Genomic DNA, 26883 nt, shown 5'->3' on the forward strand with positions numbered 1-26883 from the left:
CTGATGACTCTCACATTTGTTTTAGGCAGCCAATCCCCAAGTTCCAGACTCATGTTGCAAACTGCCAACGCAACCGCTATGCCTGGATTTCTAAAGGGGCAGAACGAAGCGCCTAAGCTTCCTCCTCAGACCTGTGGTGTTCTCATCGCCGTCATCTTAGTCACTGGCAACTCTATTCTTCCAACTGCTCAGTCATCCCGGATCCTTTTCTTCCTCCCATCTAACCCAATACTGAATCCTTTGGGTCTACCTTCAAAATACACCCATAATTTGACTGCTTTTCACCCCTTTACTGGCTACTGCTCTGCTCTCACCTCCCATCATTTCTTGCCTGGCCTACTGCAATGGCCTGCTACCTAGACTCCTAGATTCTCTCCCTGTCCCCTTCAATTCACTCATAACACAGCTACCACAGCAAATGAAATCCTAAGTCAGATCATGTTATTCGTTTGCTCGAAATCTGCCAATTATTTCTCATCTCACACAGAATAAAATTCGAAGTCTACACAATGGCCCACTGCACTATCCGATGTGGTACCCGCTAACCATATATGCCTATTTTAAGTTTAAATGTATTAAAATTAAATAAAAATTGAAAATGCAGTTTCTGTCACGCCAGCCACATTTCAACTGGCGGCTACACTACTGAACAGAAGAGACACTGAACGTTTCCATCAGGGCAGAGATGCCAACTGCATGGTGCTGCTCCTGGTCGGAGGCTGGGCATTCTGTTTGCTTGTTTTTATAAAGGGCAGGCCCTACAGACTCTATTACAACACTACTCAACTTTGCGTGAAAGCAGCCACAGACCACAGGTAAATGCTGGGTTGTGACTGTGTTCCAATAAAACCTGATTCCCGGATGCTGTATTCACACACACGGGTGGCCTATAATTTGCTCTCTGTGATCCGGTCCTGCCGATCTCTCTGCTTCACCCCCCACCCGCCCCCTGCTGGAGCTTAAATTCTTCTTTCCCTCACTCCTCCTTCTGCAACTTCCCTGGCCTCCCATCTGTTCCCTGAACATGTCAGGCACAAACTTACCTCAAGGCCTTCACATCTGTTGTTCCATCTCGTATCCTTCCTTCTTTGAGATAAATACATGATACATGGCACACTGAACATTCTTTCTCAATTTTTTTCCCTTTTTAGGGCCGCACCCTCGGCATCTGGAAGTTCCCAGGCTAGAGGTCAAATCAGAGCTACAGCTGCCGGCCTGCACCACAGCCACAGCCGCGCCAGACCCAAGCCATGTCTGCGACCTATGCTGCAGCTGCAGCTCACGGCAACACCAGGTCATCATCCTGCTCAGCAGGGTCAGGGACTGAACCTGCATCCTCATGGGTACCAGCTGCATTCTTAACCTGCTGAGCCACGACAGGAACTCCTTTTTCCAACTCTTTACTCAAATGTTGTCTTCTTAAAGAGGCCATTCCCTTGGTATCCTATTTGAAATTTCAACTACTTTCCCAACCTTCCTTTTCTATGTTACTTTTCTCAACAGCATTCATCTCCTGCTAATATATCCTATATTCTACTTACTTACCATGTTTATTGTCTCTCTTCCCCCAACTAAAATAAGAATTACGTGAGGGAATTATGTTTTTGGCTATTCTGTTCAATGTCCTATTCGAAGTGCTTAGGAGTGACCAGTTCGGTATTTATTCATTTATGTATTTATTTATTTATTTTTTGTCTTTTGTCCTTTTAGGGCCGCACCCACAGCATACAGAGGTTCCCAGGCTAGGGGGTCTAGTTGGAGCTACAGCTGCTGACCCACAGCAGAGCCACAGCAGCGCCAGATCTGAGTCACGTCTGTGACCTACACCACAGCTCTCGGCAACGCTGGGTGCCTAGTCGGATTCGTTTCCACTGCGCCACGATGGGAACTCCCCGGAATTTATTTTTAATAGTTGAATTAATGAACCCAGGTTTGTCTTTCATGACACACGAAGATAAATACACATTTACCACAGGGTGACCTCCCTTTTTTAGCTTCCCATATCCAAACGTTTTTTTCCCCTTGCTCTCCTGGCTTGGGTTCAGACTTAATTGACAAGGATCTATGAAAGCAAATAATCTTCAAAACAGATCACAGACAATGGAGAATTAAATAGATAAAAAAGAAATGGGGGAAGGTAAGGGTTAGAATCGTTTAAAATGAATGTGGGAAGAACTCTGAAATAACTATAAAGACTATGTAGGCATCGCAAACTCCTATTTTAGTTTTTCCTACACTTCTGGTATGGGGCACAGCTACAGCTATTAAGAAGTAAAACAATTAACCACCTAAAGCTCACTCTCAAGGTGGAGAGAGATGGCAGGCACCCTTGGTTTGAAACTGTTTAGCTCTTTAGGGCATGGGTTATTTCAAAATGAGGGCCATGAATAATAAGGGAAGTGGGAGAAATCTCGTTCAAATCACAACTTTCTGATGGTCCTCTAGTTTCTTTTTTCCTTTTTTTTTTTGCTTTTTAGGGCCGAACCTGCAGAGCACAGAGCAGTTCCTGTGATAGGAGTGTAACTGGAGCTGCAGGTGCAGGCCCACACCACAGCTGCAGCAATATCGGATCCAAGCCTCATCCGCGACCTGTTACACCACCGCTCACAGCAACGCCAGATCCTTAACCCACTGAGCAAGGCCAGGGATCGAACCCACATCCTCATGGATAATAGTCGGATTCGTTTCTGCTGAGTCACAAGAGGAACTCCCAATACAGTTCTAGTTTCAATGAAGAATTTATTTATTACAATGAAGACCTTAAAAATTGGGATATCATTAAGGATCAGCTATTTAAACTATAATAGTGATCAGGCATAAAGTAATGGGTTTTATCTCAAAGATACTAGCAGTTATATTAAATTTCTAAGAAATTGTACAGAATCATAATCCTGAGTTTACTTTAAACTTGTACTCCTGCCTTGTTCAAACTTCTTTTTTTTTTTTTTTTTTGGTCTTTTTGCTATTTCTTGGGCCGCTCCCGCGGCATATGGAGGTTCCCAGGCTAGGGGTCGAATCGGAGCTGTAGCCACCGGCCTACGCCAGAGCCACAGCAACGCGGGATCCGAGCCGCGTCTGCAACCTACACCACAGCTCACGGCAACGCCGGATCGTTAACCCACTGAGCAAGGGCAGGGACCGAACCTGCAACCTTATGGTTCACCTTGTTCAAACTTCTTTAACTAGAGATCTATTCCTTACCTTCACTCTCTGAGCTAGAAAGCCTACGCTTGTGAACTCGTCTGATTTCTTTACCACGTCGTAAACTCTTCTGGGAACCATCACTTTCTGAATCTTCTTTGTAGTTAATTTGTCTTTTCTGGTTCCTCCTTGATCGCCTTCGCCGAGTTTCTACAAAATCGTCACTAAAATCATCACTAAAGTCACTTTCTATTAAAAAAAAAAGGGGGGGATGAGAGGGAGGAGGAAAGAAAAAGAAGTACAAATTTTAATTTTGCTAAACAAAAATGTAGTTAGCTTAGGTTATAAAAATGTAAAGCTACCAAGCAGAGTTCAGTCATAACAACTTTTCAATGAAGAATAATTTTCACAAATCTTTAATTTCCTCTTTAATAAAGAGTAAGTCTGGGAGGGGGCTTTAATGCCGAATGTCACAAAGGTATCCTATTAGCAGTCAATCTTCAAGATTAAAAGACGTTTTTATACTTTCTTTCTCTCATACAACCTAGAGCTACCAAGTCGGCTGCGTGGTTGCCACAACCAGCTCTGCTTGGTGGAAAGTTACTATTCCGCCCCATGAAACTCTCCTGTTCCTGTGTATGTACACGGCTATAGTCATAGCTTCACAGTGTACCACAGAGGTAAAACTTCGTAACTGCAGAAAACTGAAGAGCCTATTTTCAAATAAATATAGAACTAGACTTTTGTGGCTTTTTTTTTTTTTTTTTTTTGCTTTTTAGGGCCGCACTTTTGGCATATGGAGGTTTCCAGGCTAGGGGTCGAATAAGAGCTACAGCTGCCAGCCTACACCACAGCCATAGCAACATCAGATCCAAGCGGCATCTGCGACCTACACCACAGCTCACAGCAACGCTGGATCCTTAACCCACTGAGCAAAGCCAGGGATCGAACCCGCAACCTCATGGTTCCTAGTCGGATTCCTTTCTGCTGTGCCACGATGGGAACTCCATTTGTGGCTTTTTAAAATACGGAATTAAAATCTCCTAATTAAATACAGCTTATGTGGCTACTTTAACTCTCAAAGAAGAGCTAAGCAGCACTGTTCTTGTCATGTCATCTCTGATCAATAAACCAGAGCATTGTGTTTTTCAGGAATGCTAACAAATTCTGCTGAATCATCCAGCTTTGTGTTCTAATGGATTTCAAATATTTCCAAATAGCTTTCCAATAGTTTAAAGGGGTCCCCACCAGCCAAATCTGGGATGAATTGAGTCAAAACAGTAAGGGCAACATATTATGTACCTACTAACTGAAGTAAGAATCCAGAAGTGCATACAGGTACGAAGAAGTAAACATGTAGAGGAGAAGAGAAACCTCGTCCTTACACAACACCAAATAATAAATATAACAAATGCTGGAGAGGGTGTGAAGGAAAGGGTACCCTCCTGCACTGCTGGTGGGAATATAAATTGGTACAACCACTACGGAAAACAGTATGGAGGTACCTCAGAAAACTAAATATAGAACTACCCTATGACCCAGCAATCCCACTCCTGGGCACATACCCAGAGAAAACCTTCATTAAAAAGATACACACACCCCCATGTTCAAAGCAGCACTATTCACAACAGCCAAAACATGCCAACAACCTAAATGTCCATGGACAAATGAATGCACTGAGAAGATGTGCTATTATGCACAATGGAATACTACTCAGCATAAAAGAGAACAAAATAATGCCATCCGCAGCAACACGGACGGAACTAGAGACTCTCATACTAAGTGAAGTAAGTCAGAAAGACAAATACCATATGCTATCACTTATATCTGGAATCTAATATATGCCACAAATGAACCTATCTACAGAAAAGAAACAAACTGGAAAACGGATCTGTGGTTGCCAAGGGGGAGGGGGAGGACTGGGAGTCTGGGGTTAACAGATGCAATGAGACGCTGCTGTATAGCACTGGGAACCACATCCAGCCACTTGTGATGGAACACAATGGAGAATATACAACTGGGTCATCTTGCCGTAGAGCAGAAATTGACAGAACATTGTAAATAAACTATAATACAAAATGTGTAGGAATATAATCACAAGGAAACAGAAAAACCTAACCTGGGGTATATTTTACAAACTAGCATGAATTCCTAAAAAATGCCAAGGTCAACAAAGTATGAGGAATATTCTAGATTAAAGGAGACTAAAGAGACATGAATAAATGTGATGTATAATTCTGGATTGGATCCTTAACAATGAAAAAAAATCATGTAAAGGACAATATTGGGACACCTAATGAAATTTGAATGTATGCTACTAATTAGCTAACAGATTTTTTTTTTTTTTGGGGGGGGGGTCTTTTTGCCTTTTCTAGGGCCGCTTCCACAGCATATGGAGATTCCCAGGCTAGGGGTCTAATTGGAGCCATTGCCACTGGTCTATGCCAGAGCCACAGCAACGCCGGATCCTAGCTGTGTCTGCAATCTACATCACAGCTCACAGCAACGCAGGATCCTTAACCCACTGAGCAAGGCGGGATCGAACCCGCAACCTCATGGTTCCTAGTCAGATTCGTTAACTACTGCGCCAAGACGGGAACTCCCAGCTAACAGAATTTAATCAATGTTAAAATTTCTCATTGTGATTTTATACTGTGGTTATGTAAGAAGATTTCCTTGTTCTTAGGAAATAATCACTGATAAAGGGGCATAATGTCTCCTCTTATTCGAAAGGTTTAGAAAAAAACATAAATAAAAAAATACTCCACAAGCCTGGCCCAAGTGGGGATATAATACTCCTGTTGATGGCACTTCCTCGGTAAGATGACAGCTACCCACCTGCCAATCCCATAAGCATTCATATCTGTGTCTTAACTGCCATGCCTCCTCTCCCTATTAATTTATAAAAACTAACAAATCACTGATCATGATCTAAATGTGTTAGAGATAACTGTTAATTGCTGATCGTTCTCTCTCTAGTAGCTAGACCTCTGAGAAAAATATTCTCAGATTATTAAGGATGATTTCTAAGAAACACTAAGAGGGTAAAGTCTAGGTATGGAAACACTTGGAACCAAGAGAACTCATCACGAATGAACTGGGATGAAGTTAACACATCCATCTCTATCTACCTATCTATCTTCTCAGATGTTTTATGTGAAAGATTCAGTTAGTGGTGAATCATAAGAATACATTCAAAGGTGTTTTTTTTTTTTTTTTTGGTCTTTTTAGGACCACATCAAGGCATATGGAGGTTCCCAGGCTAGGGGTCGAATTGGAGCTGTAGCCAGCAGCCTACACCAGAGCAACAGCAACTCGGGATCCAAGCTAAGTCTGCAACCAATACCACAACTCATGGCAACGCCAGATCCTTAAACCACTGAGCAAGGCCAGGGATTGAAGCTGCATTCTCAGGGATGCTAGTCAGGTTTGCTACCGCTGAGCCACAATGGGAACTCCAGAACTCAGTTTTATCAGAAAGCATATATTAAAATTAAATTTTAGCTTCAGAAGCCCTAAGTATTTACTGATTTGTTTGTTTATTTAGGTCTTTTTAGGTGACACCTGTGACATACGGAGGGTTCCCAGGCTAGGGGTCAAATCGGAGCTGTAGCCACTGGCCTATCCCACAGCCACAGCAACATGGGATATGAACCACATCTGCAACCTACACAGGATCCTTAACCCACTGAGCGAGGCCAGGGATCAAACCTGCGTCCTCATGGATGCTAGTCAGATTCATTTCTGCTGAGCCACGACAGAAGCTCCTAGCTGCCCCAGGAATTTATTGACTTGGTGAGATGTGGATACAAATTACTTTTACCTGAGTCTCTACTATTCTCCTCAGACTCCTCTTCTTCATCATCATCAGAGTACTTTTTCTTTGGGGTCTTTCTTCGCAAACGCCTGCTTTGCCTCATTGGCCGGGAAGGATGTCGCCTTAGTCTGCGGCTACAGAAATCAGTGTCGCTGTCATCATTAGATGGTGGGTCTTCTTCACTTTCATCTGGGTTCTCATCAGATACCACAAACTCATCCTGTGATCTGTCCAAGAGAAACTAGATGAATTTTGATGGTACACTTAAAACCATGAACCCATTTTTGAGTTCTGAGTTCAAATTCTAATAAGGCCAGTAAATTATCTCCCACGTACCCTGAACTCAACGCGCACAAAAACGAATCCATTCTTTCCTAACCTACTCCTCTCAGCTGTTCCCCAGCCAGGTACTATTACCAGGTACTATTCAGTACTATTACCCATCTAGGAATTCAAAGGAGAAACTTGGTATTAATCTTAATTTCTTTCTTCCTTTTCATTTCCCACATCTAATCCATGGCTAATTCCTCCTGAGTCTACCTATTAAAGATAGTATCTCAGACCTGATACCGCTTCTTTGTTCAGGAGCTCGTCTCCCTTCTAAACCACTACAGCAGTTCCCTGAGGTCTCACTAATCTCTAGACTCATTTCCCTCCAATGAATGCCAGGACGAATCTTTCTGAAACACAAACCTCACATTAGTCTGGTATTTAAAACCCTTCAGTGGTTTTCATCATCTTTAGGGTAGAGTCCAAATTCCTATGCATGACAAAGAAACACTCCATCATCTGGTTCCTTTTTATTTCTTGGCCACATTTCCAGCACGGAAGTCTCTGCTTACTTTCTTCCTCAAGTCTTGTTATCCTGAAACACCAGGAGTTTCCTAAATATTCTGTGACATCTTATGCCTGCTGCTTTGGCTGTGTGCTATCTCCCTCTCCTTGGAATACGCTTTCTTCATACTGATTCTAACTGAAATTCATCAATCGGCCCAATTCATTCTTCAAATTTCCGAAGAGTTTTACCTCCACTCCGAGGCTTTCCTTGACCTCTCTGGATTGATCTGGCCCCACCCTGCACCCAGCCTTATGCTTTACCTACACTTTAATAAGAATCAGGCAGAATGGCTTTTTTTTGTGGTTTCTTTTCTTCTTCTTCTTTTTTTGCTTTTTAGGACTGCACCCATGCCATAGGGAGGTTCCCAGGCTAGGGGCTGAATCAGAGCTGTAGCTGCGGGCCTACACACAGCCACAGCAATATCAGATCCAAGCCCTGTCTGCAACCTACACCACACCTCATGGCAACACTGGATCTATAACCCACTGAGTGGCCAGGGATCGAAACCCACAACCTCATGACTCCTAGTCAGATTCAATTCTGCTGTGCCACGACGGAAACCCCTTTTGTTATGGTTTCTCTGTTTGTTTCTTCCCCTAAAAATCTGATAGGAGAAACTCGCAGTATATTTTTCGCTGTCTACTCTAGAGGAAAGCCGTTCCTGATCTTCCATATAAATAACCTGCCCCAACCCAAACCCCATGGGTCACTAGAAAATAATTCTAATGATTTGTACTTGTCTATTTCTCACCTTTGACTCGGAATCTCTCATGGTCATGTGCCAGAAGGTGGCATAGAGGTATACTACAAATGAATGTTCAACTGCAGTTCATAAAATTTAAATACAATTTTGAATATTGAACAACCAACCATAAAACTGCATTTTAATCTAAAAAGAACCAACATCAGAATTCTTAAAACTGTTTTAAGTCTTCTGAAAATAGATTTCTATGTGTATGAAGAGCAAAAGCGCCATCAGAGCAGGGCCGAGCTTCTCGGGCAGCCCTTGTCAAGCCTGGATCTAGGGAACGGGGTCTAGGGAAGGCAGGCCACGCACCCATCACTGATCTTGAACTCATCTTCGCTCTCCTCTTCATCCAGGTTGCTGTCACTGTCCAGATCGTTCAGTCGCCGGCGTTTCTTCCGCCGAGCGGCAGCAGCCCTCTGGGGGCGCTTATTTTCTTTTCTTTCTTCGTCCAATATAGTGGAGATGTCTTTGCCACGGTGGCCTGTGATGGTGGAGATGTCTTTTCCTCGGCCAACTCCTGAGTCCAGGGGCAAGAAAGACAGGGAGGGGGAGACAGAGACAACTGCATGTTGATCAAAAGCTTCCCTTTAATATCCTCAGCAGCTTTTCATTTGGTTTCTTATTTTGTTTCTACATATATGCAATTTTCTCACAAATGAGCTAATGGAGCTCTTAAGAGTTTTTGCATTAAACTGACTAAATCTAAGTTTACTATGTACAGAAGATCTTAAAAAAATTTTTTATACAATTCACATACCATAATATTCACCCTTTTAAAGTGCATAATTCAGAGGTTTTTAGTAGAGTCACAAAGTTGTGCAACCATCACCACTAATTCCAGAGTATTTCCATTACCCCAAAAAGAAACCTCATACCTATTAGCGGTTATTCAAGAATTTCTTCTTGAAAGTTGTCTTTTGAACATGGCTTTAAAGAGGCCAATCCTTTTTTTTTTTTTTTTTAACTGTTTGCAGGATAGAGAAAGTGAGAATTTAGCAGCAAAGATGTAAATAAGGTCCACATGTCTGGAAAAGCTACGACTTCTTCAGTGCCACACAAACCGCCTACTTATTATTAACCCTTTCTAGAGCTTTCATAGTAACTAAGTGGAAATCACCCTGTTCCTTGGAGCATGAAGAAGTCCCGACAGGGCTTTTTAATTAAATTACCTTCTAATTATTCTATTTTAATGTCACCTATTAGAGACTATGGCACAAATACACTTTTACAAGGTTAATCGAAAGCAACCATTTAGATTCTGATTATCCATATATATATATATATTTTGTCTTTTTAGGGCTGCACCTGCAGCACATGGAGGTTCCCAGGCTAGGGGTCCAATCAGAGCTAGAGCTGCCAGCCTACACCACAGCCACAGCAACATGGGATTCAAGCCATGTCTGTGACCTTCACCACAGCTCACGGCAACGTGGGATCCTCAACCCACTGAGCGAGGCCAGGGATCAAACCTGCAACCTCATGGATGCTAGTCAGGTTTGTTAACCACTGAGCCATGACAGGAACTCCCTGATTATACATAATTTTTGACTTTGTAGCAGTAGCATCTAAAAATGGAAAGACAGGAGTTCCTGTCGTGGTGCAGTGGTTAACGAATCTGACTAGGGACCATGAGGTTGCGGGTTTGATCCCTGGCCTCGCTCAGTGGGTTAAGGATCCGGCGTTGCCATGAGCTGTGGTGTAGGTTGCAGACGTGGCTCGGATCTGGTGTTGCTGTGGCTCTGGTGTAGGCTGGTGGCTACAGCTCCGATTAGATCCCTAGCCTCGGAACCTCCACATGCCATGGGAAGCAGCCCTAGAAAAGGCAAAAAGACAAAAAGACCAAAAAAAAAAAAGAAGAAAGAAAGAAAGACAACAGCAAAGTTTCACCAGGTTCTCTGTTTGGAAGCAAAAGTAGATTTTTTCATCCAGGGAGGGACATTTACATTTCATTTCATATTGTAAAACAAAACAACCTTTAAAATACTTAGTAAGATCTGAGTCTACACAGTGATACTGTGTCCACAGATTATTGTGAGTCTTAGTTAACATCAGCAGGGATCATGACACATGCTGAGGAGAATAAGAAAATACGCTTGCTCATTGCTCGAATAAAGGCATTTCAGTTAATGTATTAGCCAAGTTAGATAAAGAGGAGAAAATGACAAACATACCTCCTCCATCGGCCTCTTTGATATCATCTTCTATAGCTTCATCAATTGCTTCATCAAACTCATCAAATCTAAAATACATACAACAATCACATTACATACAGCGTGGCCTGGCATATGGGTCAGAAGGGCTGCCTCTGAAGTGAAAAGGGCTTGAATATGAACTTGCTCCCTGCCACTCCGGGGCTGTGCAACTTGGATTACATCACCTTACACTTGTGAAATTAACTCGTTTCTTTGGTAAAATGGGGTTTTGTAAATCAGTATCTAATTCTAAGTCGTTTTTCATTTTCAAAGATCATCTATGCTATGGGATCAAGCAAGTATTTCTGTAAAGTGCCAGATCATAAATATTCTAGGCTTTGTGGACTGTACAGTCTCTGTTGTAACCACTTATCTATCTCTGCCACTATGATGCAAAATCAGCCACAGACAACAAGTGAAGGAATATATGCCTCTGCCCAATGTGACATTCGTTATACACTGTGATCTGAGTTTCATGTAACTGTCATACAATTTTCTCCTTTTTTCGACTATTTATAAATGTAAAAACGACTCCTAGGTCATGTGCCATTCAGAAATTGACAGTGAGCTGGATTGGCCCATAGGCCATAATTTGCCAACCCCTGATTATACAAATCACGTGATAAAGTAAACTGAACAAAATCAGTGTTCCAGAAATAATAGTGTGAGGAGTATATTATTATTATTAAAGATTATAATTACTGAAATTCATATACACATGATTAGAATTTTATTTTATTTATTTATTTTAGGCCCTCACCTATGGCATACTGAGGTTCACAGGCTATGGGTCAAATTGGAGCTATGGTCACTGGCCTACACCACAGCTCTTTGCAATGCTGGCTCCTTAACCCACTGAGCTAGGCCAGGGATTAACCTGCGTCCTCGTGGATATTAGCCAGATTTGTTTCCACTGAGCTATGACAGGAACTCCAGATGACTAGAATTTTAAAACTATGTAAATGTACATTCTCGCACAAGGGCGAATTTCCTCCAACTTAAGGAAAAAAAATCAAGACTAGATGACTACTAAGACTTCTTCACATAAAAAAACCCCTTTCATTTTAGAAGTGAGGTGACCAAAGCATACAGTGACTTGTCGAAGACTGTGCTAAACACGGTAATCACTAACTATATACGGTTATTTTTTATTTCATATTTTTAATTCTTTTTTTTTTTTTCTATTTTCATGGCTGCACTTGCGGCACATGGAAGTTCCCAGCTGCCAGCCTACACCACAGCCACAGAAACGCCAGATGCAAGCAGAATCTGCTGCACAGCTTGCAGCAATGCCACATCCTTAACCCACAGAACGAGGCCAGGTACCGAACCTGCATCCTCAGGTTCTCAATATGTCAGGTTCTTAACCTGCTGAGCCAAGATGGGAATTCCTTAAATTAATTAAAATAAAAAAATTCTGTTCCTCACTAGCCATATTTCAAGGGCTCAACAGTGACATATGGCTACTGACTCCCATACTGGACAGCAAAGAAATAAAACATTTTCATAACCACAGTAAATTCTATTAGCACTGGATTAAAGTCACACAGTGGATTGACAACAGCGTTAAGACAAATAGCCAGGGAGTTCCCGTCGTGGCGCAGTGGTTAACGAATCCGACTAGGAACCATGAGGTTGCGGCTTCGGTCCCTGCCCTTGCTCAGTGGGTTAAGGATCCGGCGTTGCCGTGAGCTGTGGTGTAGGTTGCAGACGCGGCTCGGATCCCGCGTTGCTGTGGCTCTGGCGTAGGCCGGTGGCTACAGCTCCAATTCGACCCCTAGCCTGGGAACCTCCATATGCTGCCGGAGCGGCCCAAGAAATAGCAACAACAAAAGACAAAAAAAAAAAAAAAAGACTAATAGCCAAATATTTTGCCTTTTGAGCTGAGAAACTCATTAAAGCTATGGATTTCCTTTCTAGGAAAATATTATGATGCGGCATGATGGAGGATAATGTGAGAAAAAGAATGTCAACATACGTGTGTGTGTGTGTGTGTGTGAGTGACTGGGTCACTTTGCTGTACAGCAGAAAACTGACAGAACGCTGTAAACCCTCTGTAAGAGAAAATAAATATAACGCACAAAAATTTACACATAATTTCAGAGGATTCACAAGGTTCCGGTTAAGAACTCTTCTACAGTATAATTTTAAATGCTGCGTAGTCTCATCTTACAGATGTATCATGATTTAGTTAAAAGTTTACCTTCAACTTTTTCACAACTGCGAACAATCCATGCATTTATTTGTCAGGCGACAATAACACATACAGATAAAGCCAGATGCAAAGTTAACGGAAAAGAGGATTTTCCTCAAGGACATGATGCGGCTGTAAAGTGCCATAACGATCTATTTTTTTGAGTGACTACTACTTTCTTGCTCAATAAAGGACTGTTTTCTAGAATCGGAGACTACTGAAATTGTATCAGCAAAAATCCAACACCCACCCTTGCCTGCAGGATTGAAGTCACTTTTAACACAAACAAGCAGCCTTGGTTTACATCCCAGGTTCAGAGTCTGGATAAAGGGCTGGATGTAACACTTGACAGTTTCCTTTATCTTCATTTTTTTCAAGGAAACAGGACCCTCTGTCCACCTAGCCATCCAGATAAGATACTGACCCCTTCACAGTCCTGCTTTGCTTGGAGCCTTCCTGTTCATTTAAATTTCATCTAAACTCTATCCTTCCTCAGTATCTTGTCATAACTCTATCTTTTCCTTAGCCAGATGCCTCCCGGATTTACTATGAGATTTTGCTGGATTACATGCCTTGCTTATAACCCATTGGGAACCAGGCAGGATATATATAAATGAATCATATAATACAATTTATGATTAAAAACATAGTTTGTAAATTCCTGTATTATTGTTATATAATTGTAAGCTGAAGGGAACATTTCGGTTAGTCTACCATTACAGGTGTAGCATCCAAACCCAAGAGAACATACCAACCACTCAAAGACACATGGCTAATTAGTGACACAAAGAGGACTATAACTTTAGTCAATTTTATTTTTTGTCTTTTTTTTTTTTAGGGCCGCACTCACGGCATATGGAGGTTCCTGGGCTAGGGGTCAAGTTGGAGCTATAGCCACTGGCCTTTGCCACAGCCACAGCCCCACCAGATCTGAGCCGCGTCTGCGACCTACACCACGGCTCACAGCAACACTGGATCCTTAACCCACAGAGCGAGGCCAGGGATGGAACCTGCATCCTCGTGGATGCTCGTCAGATTCATTTCCATCGAGCCATGACAGGAACTCCACTCCTAGTCAATTCTGATGTCATCCTCTATTAGGAACAGTAAGAATATGATAACTATTAAATGACAGAGTGATAAAATTCCTTTTGGGGGGGCCTTCTTCTGTGTTGCTTCCTTATTAAGTGCTTTACATTTAATATTCACTCACAACAGTCCCACTGTACGCCATGTGCAATGTAAATCCTAGGTGTACTTAGAGCTTAAATATGAAGAATAAACACCCCAAAATTACAGAAAGTCTATGGGGGACTCCTTTCAATTTCTTTAAAAAGTACCAAGAAAGGAATAAAGAAAAAGTGACAAGAGACTTAGAAATGCCCAACAAGCAGCTGCTCAGCACCAAGGAAAATGCAAAGCAAAATCACGAGACATCACCTCACCTCTCTAAGCATGGCCAGCAGGAAAAAAACAAAAGCAGGGACAGGGAGAACCCAGAAACCTTATAAACTGTTGGTGGGAATGCAAAATGGTGCAGCTGCCATGGAAAAGAGCATGGGGGTTTCCATAAAAACCAAAAACAGAACTAGCACGTGATCCATGGTAGTTCTATTTTTGGTTTTAGAACTACCATGTGATCCAGCAATCCCATTTCTAGGTATATATCCAAAATGAAATGCTAATAAAACAAATCTCTACTCCCCACCCCCCCTTTTTTTTTCTGTTTGCTTTGTAGGGCCACATGTGTGTGGCACCATGGAAGTTCCCAGGCTAGGGGTCGAATAGGAGCTACAGCTGCCAGCCTACGCCACAGCCACAGCAACGCCGGATCCCCAACCCCCTGAATGAGGCCAGGAACTGAACCTGCATCCTCAAGGTTACTAGTCAGGTTCATTGCCGCTGAGCCACAACGAGAACACCTCTACTTCCTTTAAAACCACAATTATATCAGGATTCAAAGACAATACAGTTCTCCCATAATGCTTATTCTGATAATGTAAATTTGTCCCAACATGACTGATAGATTGGGAAATAACTCATGCATAGCATGTATTTCACATTTGCTTATACATAGTTTTCTTCATGAGAAACAATAGGTAAATACAGAAAACGGCACCTAGCTGCACAGGAATAGACAAAACACACACATGCACACACGTTAAAAACACCCACCAGCTACCTAAGCTTATCGTGTGTGTTATAAACCACCGCCATCTGAATCCGGTATCACAACTTTCTGGCTGATCTCAAATAACTCTCCTTTTACTATTACACAGTAATCTATCAGCTCTAGCGCTCCTCACAACCACTTCCCACAGACAAACTTCAGGGCTTTTTTCAATATAAAATGTCGTATTTGTTGTAGTATTTATGTTATTTCTTAACCGTTTAACATGTGTCAAATGATACTATCATTTTTTACTAGATCCTTATTTTTTTAAAAAAGTGTATCACTGATGAAAACATTGAGTGTGTGGCCCTAACGTCATACTTCCTAGAATCCCTGTAGTTTTTACGGTGGGATGCTGTGTATGGCATGGCGATTCCCAGGGATGCATTTAATATGCTGCAGCAGAATTCATGTTAACATTTGTACTTTCTATCAGTAGGTTTTGACTCCACTAGCTATAATGATTTTATATTGAAAAAGTTATTTTTTAAGGTTTTTTTTTAAATATAAAGAATAAGATGGACATCATTCCCATATATATTAAGGACTTTACTCTTACTGATCCTACTGCATTTCACAATGTTTTAATAACAACAGCGAACCTCACGAGGAGAACTTTTCCATGATCACTGATAAAAGTTTATAAACAGGAAGCAAGCTCAGAGTTCTACAAAATTAACTTTGTTTTTCACTTCCAGTTATTCAGGTTAAAAGATTATGCTGGTGTTATCTAACAATGGTTTAAAATAATTAAAATGTCATTTATTTACTATTTGAGACAGCGTGGTTTAATGAAAAGAACACTAGACCAGCAAACACTTAGAGAATAAGGTTTTCGTCTACGTTTAGCTGCTGACAGTGACCACGGAAAAACCGCCCTCTCTGCTATTTCTGGCGGCAGGTGGAGCGCCAGATGATGTTACTGATTCTTTCGATAGGAGCTGATGGAGCAGTGTGCCAGCCGTGAGGAGAGAGGGATGACTCTCAAGGACATGGTCCTTACGTCACGCTGACAGTACACTGGGGGAGAGAAAGAGTCATCAAATAATTGAAGTCACACTCATTACAATCATTACAACCACGGAAGCACTTTCGAGGAGAAGAACTGGTTCCTTTAAAGGCACAGAGAAGGTTGTTAACCAAAAGAAGGTTGTTAACAAGGTAAAAAATGGGAGGAAAAATTCTAGGCCGAGTGAACAGTATGTAGGAAGGGACTGAAGAACACAGGGTGGCTAACGGGAGTTCGTACGGGGAAATGAGGGGGAACCGCGGAGTATAGGGCACGTCATGCAACGCCTGTGGGTCTTGTGAAGGCTTGAGTCCTTAACCCCAGAGCTACAGAGACTGGACAACAAATGTTAAACGAAGAGGATAACATGAACGAGTTTACATTTGGGAAAGATGATGCTGGCGTTTCTAAAATTTTATGATCCTAAGACAGTTCGTAAGAAATACGCAGACAACTTCTAATGATTACTGTGATGACTAGAGTCAGGTTTTGTTTTGCGTTTTTTGGGTTTTTTTTTTTTGCTTTTTAGGGCCATACTGGAGGCATATGGAAATTCCCAGGCTAGGGAGAGAATCGGAGCTGCACCTGCCGGCCTACGCCACAGCCGAAGCAACGTCCCATCTGCCTGCGACCCACACCGCAGCTCACAGCAATGCCAGAGCCTTTAACCCACTGAGTGAGGCCAGGGATTGAACTGGTATCCTCATGGATACTAGTCGGATTTGTTTCCTCTGTGCCACAAAAGGAACTCCCTGGAGTCTGGTTGTTTTAAAAACATTTTCCACTCTTTCGCTGTAACCATTTCTACAGATTTCATACCTGTAACTTATACATTTTCGCGTTCTTGTTGACCTCCTTTCAAGCAAGTTTACTTTGGATTTTTTTGAATCTTTTTTCTTTTCTTCATGATCTTCAGAAAAATCAGGCTCCTAGGTTAGAAATACAATAATATATAGGTTTTTAGTCATAACAGAAAAAACTTCCTTGGAATTAATAGCTTTTTAACACTGACCTAGGCAGCACATGTGAAAGGTTTAAAAAGTGAACGATCTCCTTAAAACTGAATAAACATGGCAACACTAAGTATAGAGATTAAAAAGAATATTGGTGATCAAAGGATGAAACTCTTCTGTATTAAACTTATGCTTCTGTGAGTTTCTATATATATAAAAAATATGCGGTTGCACCTGTGGCATGGGGAAGCGCTCAAGCCAAGGCTGGAATATACGCCACAGCGGTGACAAGAGGCCCTTAACACACTGAGCCACCAGGGAACTCCTATTACTACCTCCACTCCACTCCCCTTTCCCACCCAGTGGCACATGGAGCTCCTAGGTTAGGGATCAGATCCTTAATCCACTGAGCAGGCTGGGGATGGAACATGTGTTCTAGCACTCCAGCAATGCTTTGGAACTCAATGTATCAGAGTGGGAACTCATATAATTATCTCTTTTAAAACAATCATGGTGCAGTTTTATCTACCAATAGTAAAACTTAACACATAAAATATTCAATCAAGGGAGTTCCCGTCGTGGCTCAGTGGTTAAGGAATCCAACTAGGAACCATGAGGTTTCGGGTTAGATCCCTGGCCTTGCTCAGTGGGTTAAGGATCCAGCGTTGCCGTGAGCTGTGGTGTAGGTTGCAGACGAGGCTCGGATCTGGTGTTGCTGTGGCTCTGGCATAGGCCAGCAGCTACAGCTCCGATTAGACCCCCAGCCTGGGAACCTCCATATGCCTCGGGAGAGGCCCTAGAAAAGGCAAAAAGACAGATAAGAAAGAAAGAAAAGAAAGAAAAGAAAAAAAGAAAGAAAGAAAGAGCAAAAAGACCAAAAAAAAAAAATCAATCAATATGTGAATAAAGGAAACAATGAATTTTTTTTTTCTTTTTAGGGTCTTTTTTTCCACCTGCAGCATATGGAAGTTCCCAGGCTAGTGGTCGAATCAGAGCTGCCTACACCACACCCACAGCAACGTGGGATCCAAGCCACATCAGCAACCTACACCAGAGCTCAGGACAATGCCAGATACTTAACTGAATGAGGCCAGGGATCGAACCTGCATCCTCATGGATACTAGTGGCTTGTAACCCACTAAGCCACAACAGGAACTCTGGAAATAACAGATTTAGAAAAAGAAAGGCACACAATGCTTAATGCTTTAGAAAACTAACCAAGCCAGGTTATTTCAGTGTGTGGTTTAATTAAGCCTGAATTAACACAATTAATTAAAACTGAGAAACTAAGGAAAATTCTTCATTTCAAATGAAAATTGTTAAAAATACTTTCACTCACAAGATAGTTTTCTTTGTTCTTTCTTTTTTCGTTTTTTTGGTCTTTTTCCAGGGCTGTACCCACAGCATATGGAGGTTCCTAGGCTAGGGGTCTAATTGGAGCAGTAGCTGCCAGCCTATGCAAGAGCCACAGCAACGCCAGATCCTTAACCCACTAAGCAAGACCAGGGATCCAACCCGCAACCTCATGGTTCCTAGTTGGATTCCTTAACCACTGAGCCACCATGGGAACTCTTAAATTTTCTTTTTTTTGTTTGTATTTTCTTTTTAGACCCATGCCCGAGGCACATGGAAGTTCCCAGGCTTGAGTTCAAATAGGAGCTGTAGCCACCGGCCTACATCACAGCTACAGCAACATGGTGTCCGAGCAGCATCTGCAACCTACACCACAGCTCACGGCAACACCAGATCCTTGACCCACTGATGGAGGCCAGGGATCAAACCTGCATCCTCATGGATGCTAGTCAGGTTCATTAATCGCTGAGCCATGATAGGAACTCCTAAAGTGAGTTAAGTTTTAGAACAAGTGTGGCAGTATCTTCTTTAAAAATACTATAAATCAGAAACTTACTTGTGGAGGAATGATGTTTTCAATACTGATACCCACATACACCAAGCGTTCTTTCCTTTAAGTGGAAAAAAAAAAAAAAGCACACAAAATGAGATTTGTTAAAAATTGTTAGGAAAGTATTATTAACACAGATAATACTAAAATTATGACTTCATGATAACAGCAGAGGCTAGCTTACACACGTTAGGTACTGTCTATGAACCTTATAGTACTGGTATCTGTGGCAGGTATAAAACTTGCTAAAGCTATGAAAGTGACTTACACCAGTGAAATAAAACCCATAAGTGAAATACACCAGGAAATTTGATGAAAAGAGTCATGCTGAGCCTCACTGATGAATCGATTAGATGGAAAGCCAACTTTGGACAAACTAGATCTTTGCTATGCTGGGAGTTCTCATATTGTATATGATTATTTCTAATGCTATTCATTCTTGTTTGCAGAGAACACAGCCATATGCCTCTGCATGCCAGGATGCTTACAACAAAGATATGTTCAGAGCCATTTAAGACTTTTCCAGGAAAGGTAGATCTATGAACACTAATGACACCTCTGGGCTTTCACTGCAAAGAAGCAAATCTTTGTTGATTTTAATTCAACATTTCACATAATAAACTGCTATACAGAAAAGTAGCTTTCTCTGGTTCTCCCAAAGTTAATTCAATTCACAAAGGATAGCTGAACTCTTACCTACGTGCCAGTGTATGTTGAATTGAACAGAAACAGTAGCCATTTGTGATGTCCACATAGAAGGACACTGATCCAGTTGTGTGGGTCCTTTAGAACACAGCCTTTACTGCCCTATAAACCCTGGGTCCTGCTAACAAGAGCCTTTTTATTTTTTATGGCCACACCTGTGCATATAGAAGTTTCCAGGCCAGGGACTGAATCTGAGTTGCACCTGTGTCCTGCAAAGCCACTGTCATTGGATTCTTAACCCACTGCACCACAGTGAAAACTCCCAACTTACATTCTTTTATTTATTTATTTATTTATTTATTTATTGTCTTTTTAAGGCAGCACACACAGCATATGCAAGTTCCCAGGCTAGGAGTAGAATCAGAGGTGTTGCTGCCGGCCCTACACCACAGCCACAGCAATGCCAGATCCAAGCCCGATCTGAGACCTATACCACAGCTCATGGCAACACTGGATCCTTGATCCACTGAGCAAGGACAGGGAATGAACCCGCATCCTCATGGATATTAGTTGGATTTGTCACTGCTGAACCGCAACGGTAACTCCCTTATAGTCTTTTTAGATATAGGTTATGCAGTTATTAAATAAAAACTGGTATGTAAGAAAATGATAGTTATTTTAATCAAAATAGTACTGTTAATGAACTGAAACTAGGAAAGGCAAGAATAGTACTAGTTGAAATTAACAGGGGAGGCTTCATGGATAAAGTCAGAACTTGAGCTCTCTGTTATTAGATATTTGATATGTCTTTCTTTACATTAACCAAGGGTATTGGGATATCAGTTTCCTCTTTTATACCTCAAAAGCTCTGCTCTCACTGGACGATCGTCTCTCTTTGCAACTCAATTGAAAAAACACTCACTCATGTTCCATGTTAGGTTATGATTTGTGTCGGGCTTGGAAATACGAAGGTAAATAAGACATGGCTCTTGCACGCACACTTATTTAACAACTAAATGTAGTCCATTATGAAAAGGTATAATGGAAACGTAAAAAAGGAATAGATTTTATCTGAAGAGCTCAGAAATTTGGGACGGCTTTCAACAGGTGGTACGATCTGAGTAAGATCTTGAAGCTTGACTGACCTCTTGTCAAAGGACCCTCTTGGCTCAGTCATCTTCAGGAAAGTTACATCTCCCATTCTATCTCACTGCCTAGTTCAATAATCGTATTGGGCTCAGATCTTATTATTATCAATAACCACACCCCTCCTAAAATTTCAGTTTCACGGATCCTATTCTCTGACTTCTACTGGCTCACTTCCTCTGGTACCCTGATTGCAACAACTCCCTGGCTCCAGTAGGACCTCTGTCCACTGCCCCTGCCCTTTTTCCACTGTCGGTCACTCCCTTCAAGTCCTTACTTCCCCCTTACCTGGCTCAGACTCCATGGTCCATCACTATAAATACTCCTTTGCATACACTTTCAAATTCCTTGTCTCTTTCTCTCCTTCCCTCTGTTATATTACCTGGAAAATTCCAACCCTTATTAAATCCAACTCTCTGCTAGCAAAGCACTAGTAATAGCACTCTGGAAGTACAGAGCTTTCTGAATCCCCAATAATTTATGGCACCAAGTCCTAGAAGGGACGTTTACAAATCGGTTGAATGGACTTCTCAAACATGAGATTTCACAAAGCAGCACAACTCTAGCTCTATAGATAGCTGCTGGCTACTTACTAATTTACTCATTGAAACATACTTCTTCTCCATCAAATTGTAGAGCCCATATATTATATAACACATGTTGATTACCCTGCCTGGCATAAAGTAGGTGCTCAATAAATGTTCATTAAAAGCACAAACAAGGGGAAAGATGTTAGCAAGGCTCTAAGTTGCTAGGATGAGTAGTAGAGAAATTATTTCACAGATTTAAAACAGTATGAATAAAAATGCTCACTTTTAAAAAGAGATGAAGTCACCTGGAATTTACAGTTACGTATTTACTTTAGAAATATACGTATTTTCCTATTTAGAGCTCCTATATAAACATATATTAGGAACTATAATTAAAGCTTTGTTAGGCAGATTTTTTGGAGAAAATGAACAAAAACAGTAACAATTCTGTTAAGTGGCCTTGTCCCAGAATGATCTCTCATACAGGACTGAGTGAGTGAACTAAAGCCACAATTACAGATATTCTCTTAAAAGATGATATTTAAGTAAAGAGGATTACCAAAGATAGAAGAGAAAGTAAATGAAGTAGTAGATAGGAGAGCAGTATAGCCAATAGTGTAAACAACCATTGTGGCATATTTTAACATACATTTCTAAAATTTAAAGTATTGTTTAGGGACGTCCCATCGTGGCACAGCGGAAATGAATCCAACTAGGAACCATGAGGTTGCGGGTTCAATCCCTGGCCTCGCTCAATAGGTTAAGGATCTGGCACTGCCGTGAACTGTGGTGTAGGTTGCAGACGCGGCTCGAATCTGGCATTGCTGTGGCTGTGGCGTAGGCTGGAGGCTGCAGCTCTGATTCCACCCACCCCTAGCCTGGGAACCTCCATATGCCACGGGTGTGGCTTAAAAAGATAAAAAGCCAAAAAAAAAAAAAAGAAAGAAAAGTATTTTTTAATTGCAGCAGCATATCCTAAAGTGTGTGAGGCAAGAATAAAAAAAAGTTTACCAACTTTTCTACAAATAAAAGGTACAAGCATCATAGGCCTCCAAAGAAAAACAGATACAATGTGAGACAAATTCTTAGTGGTTTACATTCTTGGCTGTTAGAAAGAATCCATTTTCTTCCAAGTCCATAGAGGGTGAGCCTATTTGCTCTCTGACTGCTAACTTAGATCACCTTCAGAAAACTCACTTCTCAGAAGGGCAAGCAGATCTCAGGATGATTGAGTCTAATTTTTAATAACGATTTAATATGAAGTGAGAACCTTCCCAGTGTCAAAAATTAAGACAGAAGCAATTTCATCAAAACAGTACTAATAACTGTGTAGAGGACTACTAGCCACAGTTCCTAAATATAAAGTTATTAAGTACCACTTTTATCTTCTAGTGAAAATTAGAAATAAATCTTGCCTTTAAACTAAGCAGCATCCATTATGAGCCAGAGAGAACTCAAGTGGAGTCGAAAAAAACAGGTTCTAGAAGGTGAACCGATTTTTAAGGCTCACCTTTGCACTGAGTCAAGTGTATGGATTATGGAATGAGCAGACTGCCTGAAGGCAAACTAAAAATTATTTTTCTTGGGGGGTGGGGGGGGATACTATGTGACAGCAGGTACAAGTTAAAATAGCAGCAAATGAAGGGCCAATCAGGATACACTGCTTAGATTTTTCTCATACGATGTACACGTGGGCATGAAGTTGTACTGATTAATCCCCTGAAAATTCTCTTCAGCTTCTCTACTTTATTATCAGTGACGACCGCTTTGGTGCAGGCCTCCTTGGCTCTCTAGACTTTATTCCAAAAGCTTCAACTCTAATTCCTTCTTCTTACTGTTACAAAGCCATTTTTTTTTTTTTTTTACACTCTTTGTCTTTGCTCACATCATGCTCTTTGCCTGAAATATCCTTCCTCTGTTATGTCCACCTATATAACCCAAGCACTTCCCTGATAATCCCAACCCTTGGGAGAACCAAAATGCTCCCCTACAATGTTCTGGGACTGCTCTGAGTGTATCTTGATTTGTCTACTTCATTTTATCACTGGTTCATGCATATGAACTCTCTAGCTGAGCTCCAGGTAAGTGAGAGCTTTGTCTTACTCATCTTTTCTCTTCAGTTTGCAGCACAGTAGAAATGAATGAATGCTTAGCCAAAGACTAAAAAAGGTACATATAAATACAAATAAACACAAACTTACTGTCTTGATTTTGAGCCCCCTTTAAATGAAGCTTAACTCCAATCTTACCTCCTCCAAGTAGCCTTCTTCATCGGCTTTAGACCACACTGCAGTGGCACATGGAAAAGGGAGGGCATCTCTTACAGTCAGTAGCGTATGGTTCAGCACTTAAATGCTTTTTATTTCACTAGTGTTTATTCCGCCCACCCAGAGAGATCAGAGGGGCAACTAAGCTAAAGAACAGTTGTACAGTTTTCTCTGTACAACTACATACTTAGGTATATATTCTCCACAATACTTGGGCCACTATTTATTCAGAGTATGTTCTGATAAATATTTTGGATCAGGGATTGGCAAACTTCTGTAAGGGGACAGATAATAAATTAGGCTTGGGTCATAAGCTGGGTCGTAATGTGCAACTAGTAACTCTGCTGCTATGGTGCAAAAGCAGGCACAGGCAACACAGAAGCAAATGAATACGGCTATGTTCCAATACAACTTTATTTACAGGCAATGACATCAGAATACACAATTTTCATGGGCCATGAAATATGATTTTTATTTTGATTCTTTTTGAATCATTTAAAAATGAAATAACCACTTTTGGCTGGCAATACATAAACAAGAAGCAGGCTAGAAATCCTGTTGTGACTCAGCAGGTTAAGGATCCCAACCAGTATCCATTAGGATGCAGATTTGATCCGTGGCCTTGGTCAGTGGGTTAAAGTATCCGGTGTTGCCACAAGCTGCTGAGCAGGCTGCAGATGTGGCTCAGATCTGGCACTGCTGTGGCTGTGGTGTAGGCCCACAGCTGTAGCTCTGATTCGACCCTAGCCTGGGAACGTCCATATGCTGCAAGTGTGGCCCTAAAAAGAACAAAAGCAGCAGCAGCAAGCTAGATCTGGCCCACAGGTCAGAGTTTGCCAGTCCCTGCTTTAGCACATAATCACGTGTCTGCTGTCAAACTCCTGAGTAAAGCATTAATGCACACATCACAATACCTGCGTTCAGCACGCTCCTTCTTCTTTAAGGCAACATCCAAATCCTGCAACTGCTCTTCTAATTTTTCACACAGTAGTTTCTGAAAAAATAAAACAGATGAGTAGTATTTTTTTTAACACTCTTCTACAATCATTTATCACCTGCCTCTTAGCTCATATATACAGTGCTATGAGAGCTGATAAGTGGCCACACACAATGAAAATTGAAATGTTCCTTGTATTTAATTAAAGAAGTGCCCCTTCAGTTCATCCACTGAACTGCACATGAGCAGAGTATCTTCAAAGTAATGCACATGGTTAAAGAAACATATAGCTTTGCCAAGAAACTCATTCTATGCCTACCTTGCTGGCATTAGTGAATGTATAAAATAGCATTTGGTTCACTTTATATACATGACAGTGATTAAAATTTTGAAAAAAAATTCCAAGTCATTTTTAAGGGACAAGGTTATATGTACAATAAAATAAAATGTTTCCAATCACTATTTTTTAAGAGAATTGAAAAAAAAAAAATTACAAAAACATGCCACATGGTTACTGGGTCAAAACAGGGTTGAGGAATGTAATTACCAAAGTGATGCTAACCCAAAGAATTCCCCATCACTAAAAAAGTCAGTAAAGGCCATCTTTTTTTTGTTTGTTTTGGTCTTTCTGTCTTTTTTGGGCTGCACCAGAGAGATATGGAGGTTCTGAGGCCAGGGGCCCAATTGGAGCTGCAGCTGCCAGCCTACACCACAACCACGGCAACTTGGGATCCAAGATGTGTCTACGACTTAGATTGAAGCTCACAGCAACGCCAGATCTTAACCCACTGAGTGAGGCCAGGGATTGAACCCAAGTCCTCATGGATGCTGGTCGGGTTCATTAACCGCTGAGCCACAGGAACTCCAAAGGCCATCTTTTTTTTTGGCCATGCCCATGGCATATAGAAGTTCCTGAGCCAGGGATCAAACCTGCCACAACAGCAAGCCAAGCTGCTGCATCGACAATGTCAGATCCCCAACCTGCAATGCCACAAAAGAACTTGAAAGCCATCATTTTTAAAACAAACTGAGACGGGGCTTGTGAGAGAAAGGATTTCTCAGGTGCAAAAAATATCCTGTTTTTCAGGATTTAAAAGAAATCCACCTGAATCAAGATATGAGAGAAAGAGAATTTATGTTTCTAGTCACAGTACCATCAAAATGGTGAATAATTAACACCATACATAGAACTGACAAAAAAGAAGGTAGGGAGAAAAGAAAAAGAGGATGAAACACAAGGATAAACAACAGGAAACTTCTTTCTTCCCTTGTATATTATCTTAATTTCTACCTTTAACAAATATGAGAAAAATAATATGAGAAATGAGAAAACCAGAAGTCTTCTGAGAATTGCTTTGGAAAAAGAATAAAGGGAAGACCTAGAAGATACTAATATAAGGTAGTTTTTTCCCCCAATAGTCTCTAATATCACAAAAATTTGAAGGAGATAAGCAATATTTACAAACTGCTCTGAAAATTAAAGATGTTTAGTGGCTGTCAAGAAATATATTAATTTTTTTTTCCCATCTTTTCTAGGGCTGCACTGGCGGCATATGGAGGTTCCCAGGCTAGGGGTCTAATCAGAGCTGTAGCGACCGGCCTACGCCACAGCCACAGCAACATGGGATCTGAGCCACGTCTGTGACCTACACCACAGCTCATGGCAGCGCTGGATCCTTAACCCACTGAGCAAGGGCAGGGACCGAACCCGCAACCTCATGGTTCCTAGTCGGATTCGTTAACCACTGAGCCATGACGGGAACTCCAAGAAATATTAATTTGAATATAGAATTGAAGACTGGAAGAACAGAACTGAGCTGGGTCATACATGCTGGCAAGGGGGGCAGAACCATTCTCCATCTGGAATGATCATCAAAGGAGGGCGAAGGCAGGCAGTATGGTAGCCACTGTCACAGGAATCGCACAGAAGAATCTGAAACGAATCACAGATGAAGGTCAACCCAACTCCATGACTGACATTCAATGATTCTTAAGTTAAAACTCTTTATCTGCATAAAACATAATAATAAAAAAGCTCTGATAATTAGGAATCTAACATAACATTAAACAAATTTTTTTTTGCCTTTTTTTTTTTTAAAGGGCCTCACCCACGGCATATAGAGGTCCCCAGGCTAGGGGTTGAATCAGCTATAGCTGCAGGCCTACACCACAGCCACAGCAACGCAGGATCTGAGCAACCCACACCACAGCTCACAACAACGCCGATCCTTAACCCACTGAGCGAGGTCAGGGATCAAACCTACAACCTCACGGCTCCTAGTCGGATGTGTTTCTGCTGCGCCACAATAGGAACTCCTAACACAGCATTAAAATTTCTAAAGAAAAACACTAAGAAAATGTCACGCTACAAAATTTAGTGAAAAATAACA

General features: G+C 41.4%; 1 protein-coding gene across 2 annotated transcripts in view; it reads right to left on the reverse strand.

Moving 5' to 3' along the window:
- Positions 1–26883, reverse strand: part of RSF1 (remodeling and spacing factor 1) — a 157012-nt gene that overhangs the window by 8042 nt on the left and 122087 nt on the right. For both annotated transcript variants that reach the window (XM_047753445.1, XM_047753446.1), the window contains 8 exons: positions 26322–26426; positions 24471–24550; positions 18975–19029; positions 16932–17041; positions 10716–10783; positions 8854–9061; positions 6965–7185; positions 3202–3390 (listed from right to left, as the gene is read on the reverse strand). In XM_047753445.1, the coding sequence (XP_047609401.1) occupies positions 3202–3390; positions 6965–7185; positions 8854–9061; positions 10716–10783; positions 16932–17041; positions 18975–19029; positions 24471–24550; positions 26322–26426 (1036 nt within the window). The remainder of the gene's footprint in view (positions 1–3201; positions 3391–6964; positions 7186–8853; positions 9062–10715; positions 10784–16931; positions 17042–18974; positions 19030–24470; positions 24551–26321; positions 26427–26883) is intronic.

Source organism: Phacochoerus africanus, chromosome 11, assembly GCF_016906955.1.
Source record: "Phacochoerus africanus isolate WHEZ1 chromosome 11, ROS_Pafr_v1, whole genome shotgun sequence".
NCBI lineage: Eukaryota > Metazoa > Chordata > Mammalia > Artiodactyla > Suidae > Phacochoerus > Phacochoerus africanus.